This window comes from Acomys russatus, chromosome 31 (genome assembly GCF_903995435.1).
Source record: "Acomys russatus chromosome 31, mAcoRus1.1, whole genome shotgun sequence".
Lineage (NCBI taxonomy): Eukaryota > Metazoa > Chordata > Mammalia > Rodentia > Muridae > Acomys > Acomys russatus.
Window position 1 is genome coordinate 1,449,959 of NC_067167.1, and position 18,282 is coordinate 1,468,240.

At 57.7% G+C, this 18,282-nt stretch overlaps 1 protein-coding gene across 1 annotated transcript; it reads right to left on the minus strand.

Annotated features, from left to right (window-relative positions):
* Positions 1-3,709: 3,709 nt before the first annotated feature.
* Adamtsl5 (ADAMTS like 5) lies at positions 3,710-8,350 on the minus strand. Its single transcript, XM_051139727.1, has 11 exons — positions 8,064-8,350; positions 7,873-7,964; positions 7,574-7,634; positions 7,357-7,465; positions 6,147-6,274; positions 5,478-5,589; positions 4,901-4,987; positions 4,653-4,816; positions 4,332-4,530; positions 4,163-4,234; positions 3,710-4,046 (listed from the first exon to the last, which is right to left on the minus strand). The coding sequence occupies exons 1-11, from the start codon at positions 8,196-8,198 to the stop codon at positions 3,745-3,747; spliced, it is 1,461 nt and encodes a 486-aa protein (XP_050995684.1). The 5' UTR covers positions 8,199-8,350; the 3' UTR covers positions 3,710-3,744.
* Positions 8,351-18,282: the final 9,932 nt, after the last annotated feature.

Sequence of the window (18,282 nt, forward strand, 5' to 3'; positions counted from 1 at the left end):
CACACACCTGACATTTCAGCAGGTGGAGTGCTGGGCTGTGCACATGGGATCAGTGTGGGATAGAGCTGAGTCCAGGCAAGTGCCCAGCAGACAGCCAGGCCACAGTCCAAGTTGTGATTAGATAGAATCCAGGATTCCTGAAACTGAACCAGTGCTCCACCTCACTGGGGGATTCAAGGTGTGGCTCCACCCTGACCACGCCCCCTGCCCCCCACTGGGGATTCTGGGCGGGGCTCCACCTGACCACGCCCCTACCCCTCCCTGGGGGATTCTGGGCGGGGCTCCATCATGACCACGCCCCTAAACCCTCTCACTGAGCCCTTCAATTACAATATCTGGTAGGAAAATAGCGGTGGGGTCGGTCATAAACCCAGTATGTTGGCTCACAAGGCTGTGACAGATTCCTAGGAATGACTTTGTTCTGGAAAGTCTTGTGCAGCCAAGTCTCTCCCTTCCAAGGATCTGCTGTGGCTCTGTGCTTCCAACATAATGTCCAGCAGAGAGCAGCTTAGAGATCAACGTCCCAGGGGTGCCCCCCGCCCCGACTCTAACCATGGCGCGTTCTAATGCAGAAGGGGAAAGTAAGGTTGGACCTTGCGGTATAGGCTCAAAGTGTTCATCAGTTCAAGGTCATTGTCTGCCACACAGGGAGTGTGTGGCTAGTCCAGGCTACAGGACCTTCAGTAGCTCTTGGGCTGGGTATTGGTATCTCGCTCTTTAATCCCAGCACTCAGGAGGCAGGCGAGGCCAGCCTGGTCTTCTATATAATATGACCTTGTCTCATAAAATAAAGGGCTGGGCCGGGCGTGGTGGCGCACGCCTTTAATCCCAGCACTTGGGAGGCAGAGGCTGGTGGATCGATGTGAGTTCGAGGCCAGCCTGGTCTACAAAGTGAGTCCAGGACAGCCAAGGCAACACAGAGAGACCCTGTCTCGAAAAACCAAAAAAAAAAAAAAAAAAAAAAAAAGGCTGGAGAGATGGCTCAGAGGTTAAAAGCACTGACTGCTCTTCCAGAGGTCTTGAGTTCAGTTCCTAGCAACCACATGGTGGTTCACAAGCATCTATAATGTGATCCAATATCCTCTTCTGGCATGCAGGCAGAACACTATACATAATAAATAAACAAATCTTTTAAAAAAAATAAATAAAAAGAAGTGAGGCCATGAAGACTGCTTTCCATGGGCAAAGGAACTGATGATGTTCATAGACCCTGGGGCAGAAGGCCTAGCCTGTGCCAAGCCCCGGGGCAGGATGGGAGTACTGAGCAAGCCCTTGTACCTGGAGAAGAGGAACTGCTGGGGACAGGAGAGGAGGGACCTGGCTTTGGGTAGTCATGAATCCCTCACCCCTCCCACCCCCACCCTGTCCCAGGTGACTGTCCCCTTGGGCACTAAAGACAGGAATTCCACTGCTTTGAGTGGCCAGGGGCTTGCTCTGCGTGTGAGGGGGGTGTGAGGGGGCTGGGGGGGGCACGGCTCCAAAGACTGGCAGTGGCTCCTCCCCTCTGAGGGAGGGTGGGGGCAATGGACCAAAGGGCCTTCCTGTCAAAGGGCGGAAAGCAACTGCTCAGCCCCTCACAGTGGCCTGGCCATTAATTTAAACCACAGATGAGCCAGGTATGGGTTAGGGTAAGATCTGGACTCTAAGGTCATCCTCAGCTACATAGTGACTTAGGGTCTAGCCTGGGCTTTGTGAGACTTTAATGGCTCTCCATCTTGCTTTATGAGACAGGGTGTCCCGCTGAACCAGGAAGTCATGGATTTGGCTAGGCTGGCTTTGACATGGGTTCTGGAATCTGAAGTCGGGTACTTACTTATGCAATGCCTAACAACCATTTCCCCCGCCCCCCATCCCCCACCCCTACCCCCAGCCTCTGCCTCAGTGCCTTCTTTTACGTTTTATTTTGAGACAAGACCTCCTTATGTTTCCCAGCCAGCCCTGAACTTATGATCCTCCTGCCTCTGCTCCTAGGTGCTGGGATCGCAGGCCTGAAACAGCAAGCCATCTTCTTGTGGTTTTTATCTCCACTTATGATTGAACCTCCATACATCCTGGGCCTCGTGCCAGCGTGACGGCTTCTGGCTTGGGGGAGCCCAACAGCCTCGCCCCAGTACGACCCCATACCTTTCCCATACCTCTGGGCTGCTCGTTCTATCACGTGCATCGGGCTCAGCACTGGGACGCTGTCAGAGATGACCCTGTCGTGAGCTCTCGTGTCACATCGGGCGTCATCATAGATGGGTGTGAGGTCCCCCTGAGGCCTGCTGCAGCTGGTCCCTGCAGACCATCTCCCAGCCTGGGAATCCATGGTCCAGCCGCCAGGGGGCGCTAGGACACCACAGATCCCTGTAGAACCCAGCCTCACCAGCTGTGTGGGGTTTAGGGGAGATTCTCGGTGCTCTCAGCACCCCGGTACTGGTACTAGAAAGCCCCATTATACAAAGTGACACCGCCACCACCCCGCTCATCCTAGACCAGCACCGCGCCTCCCAAGACTTGCTGGGTCTTCCACATACAGTCAGTTCTCTATAAATACTCATTGGAGAGCTCGGCGTCCTCAGACAGAGCCAGCAATAGGAAAACAGGCCCTCGAAGGCCGAGGCAACCGCTCTGCCCTGGAAGGTGCAGCTGCGGCAGAGGCCAGAGGGGCTCTTGTGGAAGAGAGGGGCAAAGTTGACAGTCTGCTGGCCTCTGGATCGCAGCCCCAGAGGGTCCCCGGTCCCCCCAGGACAGGCTAGACCATGCGACAGAGAGGGGACCCAGAGGGGACAGCCTAAAGGGGCACCCCGCTTGGGACAGTTTGTTGAATGACTGTGGAACTATAGTACAGATACCCATAAAGAGTTGGAAATGAGCCGGGCGGTGGTGGCGCACGCCTTTAATCCCAGCACTCGGGAGGCAGAGGCAGGCGGATCGCTGTGAGTTCGAGGCCAGCCTGGTCTACAAAGCGAGTCCAGGACAGCCAAGGCTACACAGAGAAACCCTGTCTCGAGAAAAACAAAAAATAAAAAACTTAAGAGTCGGAAATGACCTCATAGCATAGAGGACAGGAGGCACATCGGTTCCTCTGTGTGTCCTCCAACCCTTCATCCTTCTTGTACTGTTTTCACAAAGAGTCCAGTGCAGTGGGAGTGGGGGGTGCGGGGGCAGGGCAGAGCAGGAACAGATGGAAATGGGGCGTGTTTGCGCACAGGGGCTGCTACTCTATTCGGGCATCCCCGGGGCCCTACAGCTCAGTAAGTGAGGGCCGAGGGCTTGGTTCTTTATTCACATTCTTGTAAAAATAAGACAGTAATTCAAAAAAGAGGGTGGACAGGAGTCGTTCAGTGGGAAGGCAGCCCAGGACCTTGAAGCTCCTTACAGCTCTTTTTTTTTTTTTTTTTTTTTTTGGTTTTTCGAGACAGGGTTTCTCTATGTAGCCTTGGCCATCCTGGACTCACTTTGTAGACCAGGCTGGCCTCGAACTCACAGCGATCCGCCTGCCTCTGCCTCCCGAGTGCTGGGATTAAAGGCGTGCGCCACCACACCCGGCTTCGCAGCGCGCTTTTAATCCCAGCCCCCAAGGGCGGATCTCTGTCACTTCAAGGCCAGCCTGATCTACACAGTGAGTTCCAGGCCAGCCGAGTGGCATACACACAGGGAGACCCCCGTCCAAAATATATGAGCTTCCTGGTGGGAGATGGTCCTGAGTCAGGGGGACAATCAGGACAAACGTCTGGTGAGGTCCCAAGCGGCGGCCGGGGTTCACACTGGACAGCGCCGGGCAGCCAGGCGAACTCGGCTGTCCTCAGCGGGACTCCAGAGCCTGGCATAGCCCGCGTGAGGCAGCAGGAGCCGGTCCTGTGTGCCATCGGGGCTGACGAGTCGCCTGGCAGCCAACAGGTACTCTCGATGAGGGGACAGTGGTGGGCAGGGGCAGTGGCCTGGTGCCCACACATACTCTCGAGACCTCAGCGGCGTGCGGTTTTTGTAGATGAGTAGGACACGCACCTCATAGCGGGTCTCCTGTGCCTGGCGGTGGCGGCCCAGCACTCGGGCCTGGAACACTGCGAAGGGGAGACCGAGGGTCAGCGGAGGTCAAGGTTGAGGGCCAGCGCTCTTATCCAGGAGGAGTTAAGGATCACTGGGGTCAGTGAAAGGGCTCAGGGTCCAGGGGTCTCACCAAAGTCGCTGCCGCAGTAATGGAGAAGCCGGTGTGCTCGACCCCGGCTGTCAGGACACGGCCCGCAGGAGTCTGGGAGGGGGGACGGGGAAGGGAGGGCGGGGAGGTTGTTGTGAGTGACACGGGCCTTGCCCTCCTGCCTGCCCCACTTCCCCTGTCTCTGCCTCACCTGGTACCAGGGATGCAACCCGGGCTGGGATAGCCTCGGGGACTACAGGGGTCACTACAGGCTGTGGCTCCACCTCCCGAGGCTGAGGCTGTCGCAGGGACCAGCCCAGGGCCTGGGCCTGAGCCTGGAAGGGGCCGTAGTGTTCCCGGGGCAGCCAGAACTCGAAGTGGACGCCTGGGTTGGGCTCCCGGAGCAGCACCTGGAACGGGAGGGCGGGCGGGAGCTGGCGGTCCAACCTCCCCTCAGCACCCTACCTCCCGATCTCTAACTGACCCCAGTTCCCGCCTGTGTCCCGGCCTCAAACCACCCGGGCCGGCCCACCTGCAACAACAGCTCCTGGGAGGTGGGCCCGGTCGCCTGCAGAGTCTCCTCCGGGCCCGCACTGCGAGCGTAAACCACTCGGGTGCCCGCGGCCTCATAGGTGCCAGGCCGGCTGAGCACTCCATCACCGTTGAGCACGTAGCGCCCGTCGCGGGCCACCAGCGCTGCAAAGAACCAATCAGACCGCGCTCGGGGGAACCGCCTGCTCCCGGTCCCCAGCCTCAGTTTCCCCAGATGCCCTGCGGTACCCAGGTGGTTGTGGCTGCGCTGGGACACGCGGATGTGCCTGGCGCCCTCGGGGATCAGAGTCACGTTCCAGTAGCCGGCGAAGGCACCTGAGGCAGGCGGGAGGTTGGGGTGTAGCGCGGCAGGATTTTCTGGGATGCGCTGGTGTGCGCAGGGGTGTTCTGTGGTGGGATGCACTGGGACGCACTGGGGTACACAGGGGAGGGATGCTCTGGGGTACGCAGGGCAGGGATGCGCTGGGGTACACAGGCGAGAGATGCTCTGGGGTACGCAGGGAAGGAATGCTCTGGGGCTCGCGGTGGCGAGGTGCACTTTGGGAGCGATAGTGTGCGCAGGGACAGATAGCTGCGGATTAAATGAGATGCTACTGAGGGGAGGCAAGAAAGGGGTTAAAAGCGCATCTATTCGAGGGAGGGTGGGACGATCAGTCAGGGACAAATCAGGGGGAAGAGCTCCAGGAGCTGGGCCTGAGCCTGGCCAATCATGGAGAGTCTTGGCTCCCAGGAACCTTGCTAAAAGGGACACCCTTCGCCTCTACGTTCCTCGGGCGCATGCGCTGAGGCGGGGCAAGGCAGTCACCGGCGTCGCGGAACACGCGCTGCACGAACAGGCAGGAGTCGTTGGCACCACCACAGAGGCCGCAGCGGTCCTCGAGGGTGCCGGAGCCCAGCAGCCCGTCACAGCCGGCGTTCTGCGGGGCGGGGGGGAGTGAGGTGCGGGGTGGGAGGGGGGCGGACACTGAATCAGGATGGGCGGGGCCTGGAGGGCGGGGCTGTGGGAAGGGGCCTGGCTGAAGGAACAGGGATGGTGAGTGGCCCCGGGACTAAGGACAAAGAGGAGGAGCTGGAGAGAGTACTAGGGAGGGACCTAGTGAGAGCTAGCAGGTGAGCTGAGGGGGGCAGAGGGGACCAGGACGTGTGGTGGGCGTGGCCTGATGGTAGGCAGGACCTGAATTTTACAGCGGGCTATGAAAGGAGGGAGGGCCTAGAGCGTGTGCAGAACCTGGGAAATTGGGTCTGGCTGAGCCTGGAGGAAAGACTGTGAGAGGGGCGTGTGGCTGGAAGGATGGGTGGAGCATGGAGCCAAGTGGGCGGGACCTTGAAGGAGGAGCTAGAGAGAATCCACCATGGGGTTTAGGGCCCAGACCCGAACAGTGGGTGAAGTGTAGTTTGTAGGGGGGGGGGAACTGATGTAATTGCCTGGAGGCAGTTCGGAGTGGGGCCCTATGTAAAAGCCAACGGTCCTCACCAGACAGCGGCCTGCCACGCAGAGACCCTGGGTCCCAGGGGTGCAGGGGGTGCCATCCAGCACGCGACCAAAGCTGTGGTAGAAGGCGTGGCCCTCCGCCAGGCAGTTAAGGTCACACAGGTTGGGCGCTGAGGGCGGGAGGGGTGGTGAGTCCGGGGCCTCCATCTCATCACCCGTCCCTACACACCCAGCTCACTGCAGCTGGAGGAGCCCAGCCTAATACACTCCTAGGCGTGTCAGTCCTCCCAGGAACTCCTCCTCCTTCTTGCCTCTTCACAGCCCATCTCCATCCTCCCCTCTCCAGGCCACGCACTTTGTTTCTTCTTTTCTTTTCTTGTCTTTGAGACAGGGTTTCTCTACATATCCCTGGCTGTCCTACAACTATCTAGACCAGGCTGGCCTCGAACTCTCAGAGATCCACCTGCTTCTGCCTCCCGGTTCTGGGGTTAAAGGAGTTACTAAGACCCAAGTCTTCTCCATCCCCTCTGTCTCCATTTCTCCATACCCCTTCCCCGCCAAACCCCCCCCTCCCCCCCCCCCCCCCCCCCCCCGCCGTCTCTTCCAAGCTAAACCTCCAGGCATCCCCCTCCCAGGCCACACCCCCAACTCTCCCCCCCCAGGCCCCGCCCTCCCATTCAGTCCCAATAAAACTGTCTTTCCAGTTCGGAGTCCAGTAACCCTGGAGGCTGACTGTACCACTGGGCTGCAGGGTACCTCAGTTTCCCCTGCCTGTCAGATGAGAGCCGCCGGCGTCCAGCCTTTATCTCAACCGCTCGGAGGTTGGCTGGCTGGCGGACCCGGCTGGGGACAAGGCCAACCTCGTGGGACGCTATGAGGGTAGGGTCGGGCAAGAGCAAGGAGGCCGAGCTGAGCTGACTGGACTGCTCTGCCTTCTAGGCTGGTCTTATCTGTCCCCACCACGCGGGGCTGCTGAAGCTGCCTGTCTCCCTTCAATCTGGAGGCGTGCTGCCCTGGGCACCCAGTTATATAAGCTGCTATTTTCAGCTCCCTGCGACAACATTTCCTGTTAGTGGGATCAGTTTGAACACTGTTGGCCTCTGGTTAAAACTCTTAAGTCAATTCTCAGCCTGGAGTTTGACCCTGTGCAAAAGGAATCGCTCCTTCCTTCACCAACTCCTACATGTACTTTAAAACCCCATCCTAATGCCTCTTTTTTTTTCTTTTAACTCCAAGAGGTCAGGCTACTTACCCCCATGGAAAGGCACCCATTGGTAGGTCTTCTGGGTGCCCAGGACAGGGTGGCCATTGTAGAGCGCACACTGCAGGTCTCGGAAGGGTATGGCCCCTGGGGGGCAGTCCTGGGAGAGGTTATATATAGGTGAATGTGCAAGAAGAGGCAAGCCAGGAAGGGGTACTTGGTGGGCATGACCCAGCAAGGGGGCGTCAGGGAACACTCAACGGCCTACCGGCAGCTGACACACGCGGTATTCATGGCTCTCCCCCCAGCAAGGTTCCTCCCCGGGAAGTCTGCAAAAACAAAACAAAAACAAACAAAAAAACAGGGTGGTCTCAGTGTGGCAGGACCCGCCCCCCCCCCCCCCCCCCGTCCAGGACCCCTTTCCATCACTCCCCAGGCCACCCTCCGCCCCCGCCAGCCCCACCCGCATTCCAGCTGGCTCCGTGGGATTAAAGGGCACACTGCGTGTGTGGGCAGGCAGAGGGCGCGGCCCGGCTGGCGGCGGAGGGGAGGGGCTCCCCGGCTTACCGGACACAACGGCGGCTGCGCACCGAGACGCCCCGGCCACAAGAGCTGGAACACCTGCTCCAAGACACCCAGGGCGTCCACTCTCCGGGACCCTACTTGAGGGCAGAGAAGAGGGTCAGCCAGGAGGAGAGCTGGGGTCCCCCACCGCATCCACATTCCCGCGTGCTTCCTGGGCCCCTTCGTCCCCTTACCTGAGCTGCACCCCTCAGGTCACAGCTCAGGACGATCCACAGCAAGAGCGCAAGAGGCGAGAAAAAAAGGCGGGGTCTGAGGGCGCACAGGGGTCCCAAGAGACGGTGATATGCTGGACCAGGGGGCGCTGCCATCTCAGCCCTGGCTGGCTGTGTGATCTCCAATGGTAGCTAAACCTCTCGGTGCCCTCTTGTCTCTAAAAAAAAAGATGAGGTAACAGCAGTCACACCCCATCCGGAAAGCCTTGAGGGGGTCATTGGCTCAAGCCAGGCACACAGTGGGTGGGACTAGGAACTTTATGTGTTGTTATTTGTTTAAATTTAAACTTTATTTTTTAGAGAGGGACACTCCTTTAGTCCCAGCACTGGGGGAGACAGAGACAGGTGGATCTCTTTGAGTTCGAGGCCAGCCTGCTCTACAAAGAGAGTTCTAGGACAGCCAGGGCTATTACACAGAGAAACTGTCTCGAAAAAAAAAAAAAACTAAATAAATAAATCAATCAAAAACAAACAAACAAAAAAGAGAAGAAAAGCCATGCAGCGCCGGAGGATGCTAGAAGCATCGACTCCTTTCTAGCTGAGCAGAGGGCGTTGGTGCTGGGAACAGGACGGAAGTTCCCTTGAAGGGCAGGAGGACATCTTGAATCCTAAGCCTCTCTCTAGCTCCTTGTTTGTTTATTGGAGACACTAACTCTCTAGCCTGGGCTTGTCTCTAGTTGCTTGCTTCTGCCTCCCAGGTGATGGATTAAAGGGGTGGGCCACTGTGGCTGCATTATTTATTTGTTTGTTTGTTTGTTTTTGAGAGAATGTCTTGTAGCCCATCTGTTCTTAAACTTCCTAGGTAGCTGAGGATGACCTTGAACTCATGACCTTCCTTCTCCTAGGAGTGCAGGGACAATAGACACTAGGCATTTGCCCTAGGACCTGGACCTAGCTGCTGCCTCTTCTCCTTCTTCTTCTTCTTCTTCTTCTTCTTCTTCTTCTTCTTCTTCTTCTTTTCCTTTTTCTTCTTTTCCTTTTTCTTCTTCTTCCTCTTTCTCCTCCTCCTCCTCTTCTTTTGAGACAGGGTCTTGATCCTGCCTCAGCCTCCTGGTTCAGGGCTTACAGGCCTGGGCTGCCACACACCCAGTTTAATCTGCCATAATTATTGGTAACTTGGTCTTTTTTTATTTTTTATTTTTTTTTATGCACACGGTAGGTGCCTAATGCCAATGGCTGAAGGAATCCTTTAAGGGCGGTGTTTGGGTGGCTGCACATTTCCTCTACCTCCCTGCGTGTCCAGGAACCAACCATTCCGCGTCCCCAGGGTTCAGTGTCGCCGCGTGTGCTGTGAGAGCCCGAGAGACTCAGTCCTTGAGCCCCTGAGAACCTGTGGAGAGGGCAGCCAGTGGGGGCGGGGGGCTCACTCAGAAGCTCGGAGAAGATGGGTGCACCCCTCCCAGCTGCACCCCAGACTCTGGGGACCCATCTGCTCCCACACACCCTGAGGGAATTCCCCTGTGGCAGGCCCCCGGGGAAGAGCTGACCTGGCCTCTTTCCAGCCTGAGTGTCATGGTTTCACCTGCCAGGAGTGTGGGCTGTGGTGCCCGGAGAATCTGCAGAGAAAAGAGCAGGGTGGGGCTGAGCAGAGGCCTCAGTTTCCCTGCTCTACAGGGCCCGAATGAAATCATTCTCGGCCCACGCCCTTCTCGTGATCCTGGCCTGGCAGGACAAGCCCGGAGGAAAGGGCACCCGAGCCTTTGAGTCCCTTCTGGGGCCGGAGCCAGGAGCTCTGAAGGGCACACAGGCACACAAAGTCCTGCAGCCCGGCCAGGTTTCCAGGTTCCTGAAGAAGGGGTAAGGCCAGAGTCCCCCAGCCCGACTGGAGCCGGGATCTCCCCGCTTGTCAGCCAGTTCGATGCTGTCATTCCTTCAGGGTACCTTAGGATCGAGGTGGCTATAGACGGTGGAAATCCTGGGAAGTTCCTTCCAACCGCCCTCTGGACCCCTCCCTCTGCGGCCCCCAGAGGCTGGGGTGCCCGAGAAGGTAGAGAGAGGCTGGGGAGGGGACTTGGCCACCCCACAACCCCCCTGTGGGGGGCCTCCTACCCATACATGTCAATACCCTTTCCCGAGTAGTGCATCTTCTCCCGGCACTAGGGTACCAGCCACTGGACCAACCAGCCCTCTAAGTTTCATTTCCACCCCTAAGGAGTGCGACCCCAAACTCACTACCACCCTAGGGATCGCTGCTTCCCCTCCGCACCCCCTGGAAGAGTGGCAGGATGAAAAGAGGAACTTACCAGCTGCTCAGAGCTCAAGGCAAGGCGTCCAGGCTTCCCTGGGAAGCCCCAGGGACTGGCGGAAGCGGCGGGGCCCCCGAGGTGCGGGACTGGGAACTCCGTCGGTCCCTCCCACCCGGGCCTCCGAGGCGCGCCCAGGCTGGGGTCACCGAGGGCGCAAGCCCCGGGCGCCCTCGTGCGGCTGGAGAGGGTGCACGCGTTGGGCCAGGAGCTGCGGCAGGGGACTGACTGGCAGGGCTGCGGCCCAGGGATGGTCCCAGTATCCCGGGTGACACTGACCTTGGGAAGTCCAGCTGCGGGGCGGTGCGCGGGGGTGACCGGCCTGCTATTCCGGGCGCCGCACTCAGGGCCGGGGAATGTGCGCAGAGCTGGGATTTGGGGTGGGATAGTGCTTACCAGGGCGCCCCCCCACCCCCGTCTAGGTCTGCAGTACCCTGCAATCAGACTCGCTAATCTCGTCCCCATCTCCCACTCAACCCAGGTTCCTTGCCCCATCCCAACAATCCTAGGGACCCCCAATTCGGTCTTCATCACACCCGCAGCCGGGGATCCCCACTCCGGCCCACATCGGACCCCAATTAGACCTCCCCGGCCTGATCCTCATATCCCCTCCATAACCAGACTCCCCCACCCAGGTCCCCAGCATCCCCTCACGAGGCCCCGCACGCCCGCTGGGGGCGGAGGGACCCTCCCTGCCTCACATTCCCAGGCGCTGCCGTCACCAATGCTCCACCCGGGTCCCGCCCTCCAGGCCTGGGCTCCAGAGCAGCTTCAGTCGCCTGGCTCTGGCCTCAAGCCTTCCGCCTCAGTTTCCCCAAGCCCGGTACCCGGCCAGCTTCTTTTGAACACTGCGTCTCCCATCGCCTCCGTAGCGCCCTCTGGCAGCCGGGCAGAAGGTCGTGGCATTGCGATGACGGGAGTCTGTGTGGACCGTGCTGTTCCTGGACGCTGAACTTGCCTTCACTAGGAAGCCCACCTTGGCTGAGCCTGGTCCGGAATGCTTTCCTCACCGGGCGCAGTTCCTGCTGTATGCATTCCCTGAAAAGCAGACTGTCTGTAGTATTTACTGCATGCAGAGCACAATGCCTACTGTATGCACCTGTCTCAGGGCAGTCGGCTGCTCAGGGAGCAGAGAGGGCGACATCTTGATTATAACCATTCAGTGCACTTTTGCAAGCCACCGTGGACAGAGTAGCCAGTCCTAGCGCGGGGAGGGGGTCGCTTTGGGCCACCACTCCAACTTCTGATGCCCGTCAGATATTGAAGAGGATCAGGATGGCCTCTACTGAATAGACAAGCACTACAGGGACAGAGGAGGGGTGGCCTAGCTAGCTAGGGTCAGTGTGAAAATAAGGAGCAATCCCAACGTCCTTCTGTGAAAGCAAAGATGAGGGCACTGTGGGGGAGGGGAGCCCATGCAGCAAGCACCTTGTTTTGCACGGATGGTGTAGACTAGGCATGCACTCGGCATGGCGGACATACAGTAGACACAGGTTTACAGGGAAAATATGCAGAGATTGCAGAGATAGCCCATAGTAGGCACTGAATACATTAGATACCACGTCCTTCGTGATACATGTATACAGGAGGCATTATGTCTTGCAGGGTGTGCATACAGCCGGCACCATGCCTGGCATAGCGCACACGTACAACAGGCCCTCTCCCTTGCACGGTTAGTATACAGAGGGTGCTATGCGCTGAGTAGAGTGTGCCCAGTGGGCGTGGCTCTTTCCACAGAGTCCTTACAGCAATCCCTACCACGGTAAAGCAGGTGCGCAGCAAAAACGGAGCCCTGGGTTGGAGCGGTGGCTCAGAGGTTAAGAGCGCTGTGTGTTCTTCAAAGGTCCTGAGTTCAATTCCCAGCACCCACATGGTGGCTCGCAACCATCTATAATGAGATCTGGTGCCCTCTTCTGGCCTGCAGGCAAAACACTGTATATGTAATAAATAAATATTTTTAAAACACACACAAAACAAACAAACAAACCCCTGGCCCTACAAGGAGGCCGTGGAGCGGACACTGCCTCCTACAGAAGCAAACACACAGTACGTGCCATGTACTCGGCAGGCAGTGTGCTGCGCCTCCCTGCAGTTCCACCTCCGTCGAGCAGAGGGCAAAGCAGAGCTTCAGTGATCTGTTAATTTTGCTGGTAAACAGCCCAGGTTAATGAGCCTGCTGGGGACAGTTCAGGACCCATTCACCAAGGCTGGTGCCAGGAAGGGATGGGGGCACAGACAGGACAATGTAGTGGGGCCTTTGGCTATCTATGGCCAGAGCCCTGGGCCTGTGAACCAATGGCCCAACAACTTATCTTAGGGACTTTAATGTTTATCAAGTGGGTACATGTGGGCGTGGCCGTACACACTGGTCATCCCAGCACTGGACATGCGGAGGCAGGAGGATCAGGAGTTCTCAGTGGTCACCAGCTACAGACTGAGTTTCAGGCTAGCCTGGGCTCCACAGTGAGGGGGAGAGAGCAGGTTCACATGTGAACCTCGGGGCGCCCTGTGCACCTGAGATCCCCAAAGCCTTGCCACCTGGTTCCCAGGATGCACCCATCTGCCTCCCAAGGCCGCTGGGGTCCTGTCAGTTCCCAGCTGCTCCCTGGCACAGGGATTGGGAGGCCAGAATCAGGACCCACACTGTCTAGGTCACTGTGTATGGGGGTGTTGCCACCCTCCTGGGTGCCCACTAAGGGAGGAAACAGTTTTGTTTTCCTTTTCCTGGTGGATGGCCCAGAGCTCACGTGACCTGATGCGTTGTCAAGCCAAGAAGTTTAGGACAGAGAGACAGAGCCAGGGTCTGACTTCCTGGATGGAGGTTGATCTGCAGCCAGATGCCTACATTTTTTTTCTGCTTTGGCAACACTGGATTTGGGTTACTTGTATGTGTGTCCCTGTTAGGTGTGCCTGTGTGTGGAGGCCGGAAGTGGACTCGGTTGCTCTTCCCTGTGCTTTTATTTATTTATTTATTTTCAGACAGGGTTTCTCGCTGGGAGCCAGGGAACCCCAGATCCTCCCAGTGTCTACACCCCCAGTGTGAGAGTTACAGCTGTATATCCCATGGTTTGTTGTTGTTGTTGTTTTGAGACAGGGTTTCTCTGTGTACCCCTGGCTGTCCTGGAACTCACTCTGTAGACCAGGCTGGCCTCGAACTCAGAGATCCGCCTGCCTCTGCCTCCCGAGTGCTGGGATTACAGGAGTATGCCTTCACTGCCCGGCTTCCATGCTCGCCCCCCCCCCCGCGAGATAGGGTCTCAGGTAGCACAGGCTGGATTTGAGTCCCTTCTGTAGTGAAGGGTGACCCTGACCATAAAACGTTGAATCACCTTGCCGAGCTACCTCCTGAGTTTTGGGATGACAGGCATGTGTCGCCATGCTTAGATCACGCCCTCCCCCTCCCCTGTCATCTGCCCCCCCCTCCCCGTGTCTACCGACACTCAGCTCTTTTCCTGCCATTAGCAAAAAGACCCACGCAGACAAAAACGGATCACTCCTGCGGAAACCTGGCCAGTTCCGATGTCCACACAGCACCCTGCTCAGCGGGTCGATTGGTGTCCCTGCTCAGAGGTCAGTGCTATGTCGTCCCCCCCCCCTCCCCGCAGGAGAAAGGATGAGGGGAGGGGCCTCTGCTGACCGAGTTCCCACCTGCCAGTGAGGGGCAAGGATGCAGGGCCCCTGAGGACACATGGACTATGTCAGCAGGTAGACCCTGGAGCAGGGGACAGGACAAGACCCAAGTAGACCCTGTCGCTGCAGCTAGAGCCCACTCTGGCTGCAAGCAAGCAATGGAATAAGAGTCAGGGCCAGCTGCGGTGGTGGCACGGCAGCCCACGCCTGTAATCCCAGCACTTGGGAGGCGGAGGCAGGCGGATCTCTGTGAGTTCGAGGCCAGCCTGGTCTACAAAGCGAGTCCAGGACAGCCAAGGCTACACAGAGAGACCCTGTCTCGAATAACAAAAAACAAAATGAGACGGGGGTGGGAAGGGATGGGGTGGCTGTGGGAAGGACACAGGAGCCTCGCTTCACCTGACCCCGAAGGATGCCACAGCGTGTAAACCTTCAAGATCTTCCTGGGCTTTCAGTTTACAGGACGGGCCGGTGGAGACAACCCTCTGGTCCTTGCTGTCCAAACAGCTCCCGCCTGATTCTGGAGATTGGCTTGTCAGAGCCTTTCCTTCAGGTTCTGCATCCAAGAGGCAGTGAGGAGTGAGCTGTGGGCGGGAAGTGAGTGGCTCGTGTCATCCCGCCCCCACTGCCACAGCTAGAGTCGCCTCCCTGGGCAGTCAGCACACCAGGCAGCCTTCCCACACACACTCGTGCTGGGTCACAATCACACCGCTCGGATCCTGGGGTGTTGGAAGTGTGCAGGATGCTCGGTTCACCTCCTTGTGTTGGGGACTCTTAAGTCTCCGGGGACTTTCCGAGAGTGGCTGAGGGCTCACGGGTGTAGCCTCGTGGACAGGGACAAGGGGCCTTTCCTTGGTCATGTGGCTGCCAGGCCTGGGCAGCGCTGAGGCCTCACACAAACCCTGTGAGTATCCTGGGCCTCTGGGGAGTCTCCCTGGCGGGCAGCAGGCACCCCCCTTCACCTGCAGCAGGTATTTTGAGCAACGTTTTCCAAAACTTCTCCAGAGGAAATCTGCTGAGCCTTAGGAGTTATGCCAGGTCAGCAAAATCACAGGGACTGGAGGAGCTCGGGCTGGGGCACTGCAGATGGGGGTATTGGGGGTGGGCAGCCAGGATGAAGGTCATGCCTAAGGCCGAGGGTCACCCGTGCTCCCTGAGTCACATAAGAGAATACTGGCCAGTTTTAGGCAGGTGTGACGGCATACGCCTGCCATCCAGCACTCAGGAGGCCGAAGCCAGAGGATTAGGAGTTCAAGGCCAGCCTCGGCTACCTGAGCATATTTCTTTCTTTTTAGTGCATGGTTCAGCAACTTGAAGCTTATCCACCCGCCTCTGCAATTGTCCCCACCAGAACTTTACACACACACACACACACACACACACACACACACACACACACACACACACACCACCGAAGCTTTGCTGCCATTAACTCTCATCACTCCCAACCTCCAACACCCACAAACCCACTTCCTGTCTCTGGACTGGTCTGTTCTGGACATTTCCTGTCGCAGGGCTCCACCACTGTGTGGCCTTTCACGTCTGGGTCTCTCACTGAGCACCATGTCCTTAAGGGCCCTCCATGCCATGGGTGTCAGAATCTCGCTCCTGTTCGTGGGTGGGCCTCACTGCGCGCCCACCATGGACTCGTGGACACGGTTGTCTCTACCTGCTGGCTGCCATGGACATCAGTGTCTCTCAGTCCGTCCTGCCCTTCTCTCTCTCTTTCTTTGATTTTTCTTTCCTCCTTTGAATTTTTGAGACAAAGTCTCAGCACAGAGTGAACTCACTATGTAACCAAAGCTAGCTTGAAGCTCGCCATCCTCCTGCCTCAACCTCCTGAGCAGCTGGGATCACAGCCCTCCTAACCTTGCAAAGAGCATGACGCTCTGCTGGGCGTGGTGGTGCCCGCCTTTAATCCCAGAGGCAGGCAAATCGATGTGAGTTCGAGGCCAGCCTGGTCAACAAAGTGAGTCCAGGACAGGCAAGGCTACACAGAGAGAAACTCTGTCTCAGGGGAAAAAAAACAAAGCAAAAGACCATGAGGCTCACATCCCATGCCTGCTGGTCATGCCTTCTAAGCTCACCGCTCAATGACCACAGGGTACATTTCAGTTAGACATTTTTCACCACCCACACAGAAGACTCAAACCCTTCCTAAAATCCCTCCAACTCCTAACGTTACCAAAGACCTTCCAGAGGAGCCAAGACTGGTATTGGGCCAGCTTGGGGTGGGCAGGCAAGCTGGGGTGTGGGGTGTCCCTCCTCAGTGGGACACAGGCTGGCAGGAGGCCACCTAGCTTCCAGGTGCAGGCTCAGCCAGAAGCCTCAGGAGCAGCCAGGAGAGGGAGGGACATCAGCTGATGGGCACGCTGTGGGCTCCAGGCCAGGGACTCCGTTTCTTCTGTCCTAGGAAGTTGCGTGATTTTGTGGACTCAGCCACCCACCCAAGTGCTTGTCTCTGCTCCCTGGGGGCAGGAAGCCAGGGGACCAAAATGCAACCTTAAAATGCAGCCTTAAAAGCCATGCTGGGAGACCCTGAGCTTGCACAAACCTCTTTGGGCCCCAGTGACTTTGCCTGCCACTCGGTGCATGAATGGCACCTAAGCTATGCACCGGATCCCAGAAAAGGCATCGGAAGAGTCAGTTTGCACCCCACAGTGCCCTTTAAAATTTGTTGTTAGTACTATGTGTGTGAGTGTGAGCACCTGCACGGCACAGCACACAGGTGAGTGTAAGGACACCTCTAGTTAGGGTGGAAGTCAGGCCTATCCCTTCACTGTGAGTCCCAGGACTCGAACTCAGGTCGTCAGTGGTGTTTTACTTGCTGAGCATACACCCCACCCCCACCCCAAGGCTTTCTTCTTTCTCAGTGTGCTTGAACCTTGGACCAAGTTTTGTAGGGTTGTTCCTCCCCACCCCCGCCCCGAGATAGGGTTTCTCTGTGTAGCCCTGGCTGTCCTGAACTCACTCTGTAATCCAGGCTGGCCTCGAACTCACAGAGACCCGCCTGCCTCTGCCTCCCGAGTGCTGGGATTAAAGGCGTGCGCCACCACACCCGGCTTTCTTTATAACTTCTCAAACATATCCTTTTATAGGGGCTGAGACTATATGGGGACACTAAGGGTGCTTCAGAGATTGGCACAAAGTAGGTGCCTCAACCAGCCCAAAGTTATTTAGCACACACAGTAGGCATTCAGGCAGCAGTGGACTGGACGAGCACAGGAAGCCAGGTCTGCTATGGAGAAGGAATGAGTGCCAGCCGTGGAATAGCTCTGTTCCTCTGCCCCCATGGGTGCCACCTTCCCTTCAGCAGGGGTTCTGGGATCTTTCTCTGGCTGCAGATCTGGCCTCTGAGCAACTGGGGACCCTCACCCCTTCTCCAAAGATGCATCAGGCTTGTTCCACAAGACACACGGAGCTCACAATTGCCCCCCCCCCCCCGCTCCCCGCCATGCTCCTTGAGGGACACTAAGGCTTGAAAGCACTCAAGGGGTGTTTCTTGTCCCCCTTGGTGGCACGGGCCAGGCCAGATTCCAAATTCTGCCTCTGGAAAATTCCATAGCCTGAATCCAGCCACACGGAGTCAGGCTAATCCCTCCCCATTTGTTGTGTTACGTAACATTCGGGGATTAATACCAGAGGCAGATGGCGGGGCTCACACCCTGCCCTGTGCCTGCCTGGCTTTGTGAGTGAGGGGACTGCCACCTGGCACATGGAGGCGGGGCCCAGGGACCTAGATCCTCGAGGTGCAGAAATGGGTGCATTCAGCAGGAGGGTTATGCGGGGGAGGGGGGTGACGGGTGGGCGGGGTGAGAGATACCCCGAGGTTCTAAAGTCCCTCGGCTCCTGGCTACCTCTTCTATCAGCCCCACCCAAGCTTCCGTCTTTTCTTAAGGGTAAATACTCACTCGGCCATGAAAGCCAGCGCCACACAGACATGCCCACCACTTGCCCCTCATCCTGGTTGTAACGTCTTCCATGGTACCCCATCCCACGGTGCCCCGCTTCGCCCGTAGCCTTCCAGCCCTGTTTCTTTGGTCTCTTTGTCGTCAGACCTCTCTCTCTCTCTCTCTCTGAAGCCTGCTGAGCCTTCCCAATGCCCAGGTTGACAAAGCCCCACAGGTCGCTCCTGTAGGGAGGACCCAGCCAGATAGGCTTGGTCGCCTAAGCTAACCTCGGGCCTCAGTGGACCCCAGAGAGAATCCTAGGGCCGGCCCCTCTGCAAAGAACCAGCTGAGTTCTCGGGCCCTCAGGTTCCCGGATGGGAGAACCGGGGCGCTGCTAACAGGTCCCAGGAGGTTGCG

What these genes read in the sequence shown, in the direction of transcription:
- Adamtsl5 (XM_051139727.1), bottom strand. Translation starts at nt 8,198, where the DNA reads ATGGCAGCGCCCCCTGGTCCAGCATATCACCGTCTCTTGGGACCCCTG. An exon ending in ACCTGAGGGGTGCAGCTCAG is followed by an intron (nt 7,965 to 8,063) that starts GTAAGGGGACGA and finishes GCCCTCAAGTAG; the next exon opens with GGTCCCGGAGAGTGGACGCC. An exon ending in ATGGGTGCCTTTCCATGGGG is followed by an intron (nt 6,275 to 7,356) that starts GTAAGTAGCCTG and finishes TCCCGCCCTCAG; the next exon opens with CGCCCAACCTGTGTGACCTT.